This window comes from Triticum aestivum, chromosome 1A, assembly GCF_018294505.1.
Source record: "Triticum aestivum cultivar Chinese Spring chromosome 1A, IWGSC CS RefSeq v2.1, whole genome shotgun sequence".
In the NCBI taxonomy this organism is placed as follows: domain Eukaryota; kingdom Viridiplantae; phylum Streptophyta; class Magnoliopsida; order Poales; family Poaceae; genus Triticum; species Triticum aestivum.
In genome coordinates, this window is record NC_057794.1 from 523901395 (window position 1) to 523906666 (window position 5272).

Sequence of the window (5272 nt, forward strand, 5' to 3'; positions counted from 1 at the left end):
GAAAAAATCTAGATGATTTTGACATTGTGGGATCAATAATTTTTTTACATGAGAGTAGTTGGTACTTGGTAGGCCAAAAACATTCTTTCCCAAAAGTATAACACGGGACATTCTAGTTAGGTTATTTTAGAACTCACTTGGTAGGTAGATTGGACTTATGACCTTAGAACTTATTTTTTTGCGAGAAATTTCCAATCTATTCATCTTCAATCATGACAGGATAACGAATATCAGAAATAATAGAAATTACATTCAGATCCGTAGACCACCTAGCAACGACTACGAACACTAAAGCGAGCCGAAGGCGCGCTGTCGTCATCGCCCCTCCATCGCCGAAGTCGGGCACAACTTGTTGTAGTAGACAGTCGGGAAGTCGTCGTGCTAAGGTCTCGTAGGACCAGCGCGCCAGAACAGCAACCACCACAGATGAAGAATAACGTAGATCGGAAAGATCCAATCCGAAGACACACGAACATAGACGAACAACGATGAGATTCGAGCAAATCCACCAAAAATAGATCCGCCGGAGACACGCCTCCACACGCCCACCAACGATGCTAGACGCACTGCCGGAACGGGGGCTAGGCGAGAAGACCTTTGTTTCATCTTCAGGGAGACGTCGCCGTCTCGTCTTCCTGAGCAGGACACAAACCCTAGCAAAACTGAAAGAAACGACTAAAAACGAAGCCCTACCGCCGGCCCTTGCCGAGATCCACCGCGCCCCCATCGCCCTAGGGCCATCGGACATGAGGCGGACCTGCGGCAGCGACGGTGGCAGGCAGAAACCCTAGCATTTTTGTGGAGGAAGGAGGAGGCGGCGGCTAGCCAAGAAAGCACACATTATGAGTTTATGTTGTTATTTATACTAGTGGGTCTTTTATTATATATATTTTTTCAAAATAAAATACATTTTTCAACCTTATTAAGGGATGAATATATTGAGATTTTGCGTTGAGCTCATACACGCCTAAAGAGGTTTGTCTCTAACTAATGGCATTCGTGCCGTCCAAATTTAACCGGCGCGTGTGTATTTAATCTATGTGTAGGCAACAGAAAGAAAATTTACAATAAAGAAAAGGTGTAAGGATGAACACGTCGCTTCAAAGAAAAACTCTAACATGAAAAATTCTTGGAACAAAATATCTAACTTGGAGCTCCAAGCTTAGTAGTAATAAATGAGATAATCATAAATCAATCTACTCCATAATAGATAGGCAAGCGGGTAGATTTAAATACAGAAGAACATGCGCTTGAAGCATCAAATAGAGGTGTTGATCTTTCTTTATTACTACGGACAGGGGTAAATGAGAGTGAGATGTATAACGGATGAAATAAAGATAAAAATGATACCATCTATATACTCCCTCTGTTAGAACCTTTAAGCAACGAAATATTTTGATAATTATATTTTTAGTATTAAAAAATAGTAAAATATCAAACGGTACAATTGCAACACAAGGACAGGTGGAGGAAGAGAACACAAAGTTTTATCGTGATTCATTGAGTTCAATTTACTTAATGGTGACACTTTCCTAAGACATCGCATGTACAAGGAGAAACTTTGGCAAATAACAAGTAGGACAAGAAAAATTACAAATTAATAACATCAGTCTTCTATGGTCACACAACAAGCATACAAAAGTTCAATCGAGTGTATTAAAGACACCTTATTTATTTATAATTAATATGTTTAATAGTTTATATGATAAATCATTACATTAAAAAAAATTATTGACCCCTTAAAATAGATTTTTAATAATAAGAATGTAAGATAGCTTGCCTTAGTTTGAATTGTAAATTTTACTTGTAGCTCGAGATTCAAAAATAATAACTTCAGTTATGGTAATGTTAACGGTCCAGTTGATAGCCCGGTTTCTATTAACCTTTTTTAGAGGAGGTATATATTAACTATTTATTATATTTTTATTATTTTATTTATTATTATTATTATACTACCAATTATGAGTTGAAGTAATAACTCAACTCTTTTTATACAACAAGTGAAATTATTATTTACTCCAGGACATACTCGGTGCCACTGATGCTCACTCAGCACTTTTTTGGTTTTGAGAATTTGACGCTCACTCAGCATGGGGTATATCTTTGTTCGCAGTTCCCAGTTGAGCCAGACTCATAGCCCAGCTTGACACAGTAACCCTAACCCAAGGTTTTCGCAAAAGTGGACTTGGCCCAGCTGCCGCCTCCAGTAAGGCCTTGTAGGAGATGGTTAGAGGGGTAATTAGAAAAATAAACCGAGATTTTCTGAAGTATCGGTGGCTATTTCTACACGAGACACGTTTAGTTAAGCGTCTACCCTGTACAAATAAATATCAATATTTAAGAAAAGTCTGGTTTATTTCCCTAAAACCTTCCCTAAGCATCTTCCATTGTACAAGGCCTAAGAATGCATGGGCCTTCATTTCGCTAAGCTGATCACGCCAACACGCCGCCGCACGCCTGCGACTGCGTGGCTCACCGCTCACGTACGGATCTTGGCCGGTTTTGCGGATAAAGCGGCAGATTTCCGCGGCCTCCCCGCCGTCCAGCAACGCATTACCGAGCGGGACACGCATGTTTGTCGTCGTTCTCCTTCCGTGCGCCAGATGGCCGACGGAACGCCACAGATTCTTCCGGCGAGCCTTATCTCGCGTCGACATGCAAGCTTCTCTCGGTCCGTACACGTTGCACTCGCACGCCTGCGTACGCATGCTCTGTTAAGTTAAGGCGCCGTGTGCAAGCGTGCTGCAGTCTTGTGGCCTTGTGGGACGAACGCTCTGCTAGCGCTCATGGCTTCTCCTCAGCTCGACAATACCCTAGTCCTCTGCCTCGTCTTCGTGGTCTCTTGCCTGGCCTTCGTCGTTAGAGGTTTCAGAACTAGCGGCAAGGATGGCGACGCTCGTGCAGCACCGCCTTCGCCTCCGGCGCTGCCCATCATCGGCAACCTGCACCAGCTCGGCACGGGCCAACACCACCGGAGGCTGCAGGCGCTGGCCCAGAGCTACGGCCCGCTCTTCCTCCTCCGCCTCGGCTCCGTGCCCACCATCGTGGTCTCCTCCGCCTCCCTCGCGGAGGCCGTGCTCAGGACCCAGGACCACGTCTTCTGCAGCCGGCCGCAACAGCACACGGCCTGCGGCACGCTCTACCGCTGCAGGGACATCGCCTTCAGCCCCTACGGCGAGCGGTGGCGTCAATCCCGCCGCATCGCCGTCGTGCACCTACTCAGCGCCAAGCGTGTGGACTCCTTCCGCACGCTCCGGGAGGAGGAGGTCGCGCGCTTCGTGGGACGGATCCGCACGGCGAGTGGCGCCCAGGAGAACGGCGGCGAGCGCCGGGGAGTCAACGTGACCGAGCTCATACTCAGCTTAACCAACACCGTCATCTCGAGGGCGGCGTTTGGGAACAAGCTCGGAGGAGTGGAACCAGGGATGCTCCGGGATATGATGGGAGAGATCAGCGATCTGCTCGGTACGATCGCCGTGAGCGACGTGTTTCCTCGACTCCGTTGGGTGGACTGGGCGACGGGGCTCGACGCGAGGGTGAAGAGGGCGGCGGCTAAGCTCGATAACATTCTCGAGAAAGCGGTCCAGGAGCACGAGAGAAGCAAAGGAGACGACGACGGCGAGGCTGGTGACCTCCTGGACGACTTGCTCTCGATCGTCAAGGATGGTGACCAGGGGTTCAAGCTGGACCGGACTGATGTCAAGGCAATCATCTCGGTAAGCCCTAAGTCGATCAACAGCATGTTTAATTACCCCTAAAAACAGCATGTTTAATTACCTTACCTGCTAATAGGAGGGCACCACTAGCATAGTGTTAAGTGCTAACACGACTCTCTTAATTATGGCAGGACATGTTCCTGGCAGGAACAGACACGACTTCTAAGACGATAGAATGGACCATGGCCGAGCTTGTCAAGAACCCAAGTGAAATGGAGAAGGTGCAGCAAGAGGTGAGACGGGTTGTCGGTGCACGAGCAGGAGTCATGGAGGAGGATGTGGAGAAAATGAGCCTCCTAAAGGCGGCCATGAAAGAAGCACTGCGGCTGCACGCGACGGTGCCGCTCCTCGTCCCGCACGAGTCGATCAAGGACACCTGGCTCCACGGCTACTACATCCCGGCAAAGACCCGGGTCATCGTCAACGCATGGGCGATTGGGAGAGACGGCAAGACGTGGGAGCACGCCGAGGAGTTTCGGCCGGAGAGGTTCATGCGGGAGAACATCGACTATGGCGGTAGGGACACCCGGTTCATACCTTTCGGTGCCGGAAGGAGGGGATGCCCCGGCGTTGCCTTCGCAACGCGTCTGGCCGAGCTCACGCTGGCAAACATGATGTACCATTTTGATTGGGAGCTGCCGGACGGGCAGGACCCTGAATCGTTTGAGATCATAGAGTCCAACGGGATTTCTCCTGGCCTTAAGTCTGCCTTAATCCTTACTACCACGAAACCACTCTAATATCTGTTGGAAGAGGTGTTTCCTTACTGCTTTGCCCATGGCCACTTTGCTCACTTGATCTATTGGCTTAGCTCACTTTACCTTTCAAATATTTTAGACTGAGATAACCTTCTATGGCCTTCCTTGTTGGCTTCGGTCGAAACAGTTGTTGGCTTGCTGCAGTGAAAAGAGGTAATTACACCACTGGTGCTTGAACTTGCCACGAATGTGCACTTTAGTGCCTGAACTTGAGAAATACATTGAACTGGTTTCATAACTTGACATGGACGTGCAAATACGGTTCACATTTTAATGTATACGTCCACGGCCCTGACGAGGCACCCCAAATGTCCTGGTTTATGTGGAAAAACCCCTGGAATTGTTCTCTCCTTACATAAAAGACCTCAGTGAGACACAACAAAACTAAAATTACTAATTGGGTGAGGGATCGAACCTGTTACCTGTGCCTCTCATGTGGGAGTGGCTAACCAGCAGACAAGGTGAAATTTGTTAGTCATATATATATTCACATGCTTTTTATACAGCAGGTTGAACAACATAAACAAATTAATTTATTCGATCAAAAATAGTGCCTGGTCAATTATTTGAACCTGCACCCTAATACTATATAGCGGCCACAAATACCACTCCAACCAAGAACATGTAATTTTACAAAGGATAAATTTCTCTTTATATAACATAATGGCTTGTGTGGGTAAAATGGACCATTTTCAACATTTCAGTTTTTTCCAGTTTTTGTAAAAATATGTAAATTATAATTGTGTGTTATAAATGATATACTCCCTCCACAATGTAGTGCTTCCTCTATCCCCGTGC

The 5272-nt window shown here is 46.9% G+C and overlaps 1 protein-coding gene across 1 annotated transcript; it reads left to right on the forward strand.

The window, feature by feature from the left end:
- Positions 1-2713: 2713 nt before the first annotated feature.
- Positions 2714-4658, forward strand: LOC123173603 (cytochrome P450 71A1). The gene is made up of 2 exons (XM_044589935.1): positions 2714-3716; positions 3848-4658. Exons 1-2 carry the CDS (start codon positions 2787-2789, stop codon positions 4454-4456), a joined length of 1539 nt encoding a protein of 512 aa, XP_044445870.1. The 5' UTR covers positions 2714-2786; the 3' UTR covers positions 4457-4658.
- Positions 4659-5272: the final 614 nt, after the last annotated feature.

What these genes read in the sequence shown, in the direction of transcription:
- LOC123173603 (XM_044589935.1), top strand. Translation starts at nt 2,787, where the DNA reads ATGGCTTCTCCTCAGCTCGACAATACCCTAGTCCTCTGCCTCGTCTTC. An exon ending in ATGTCAAGGCAATCATCTCG is followed by an intron (nt 3,717 to 3,847) that starts GTAAGCCCTAAG and finishes TAATTATGGCAG; the next exon opens with GACATGTTCCTGGCAGGAAC.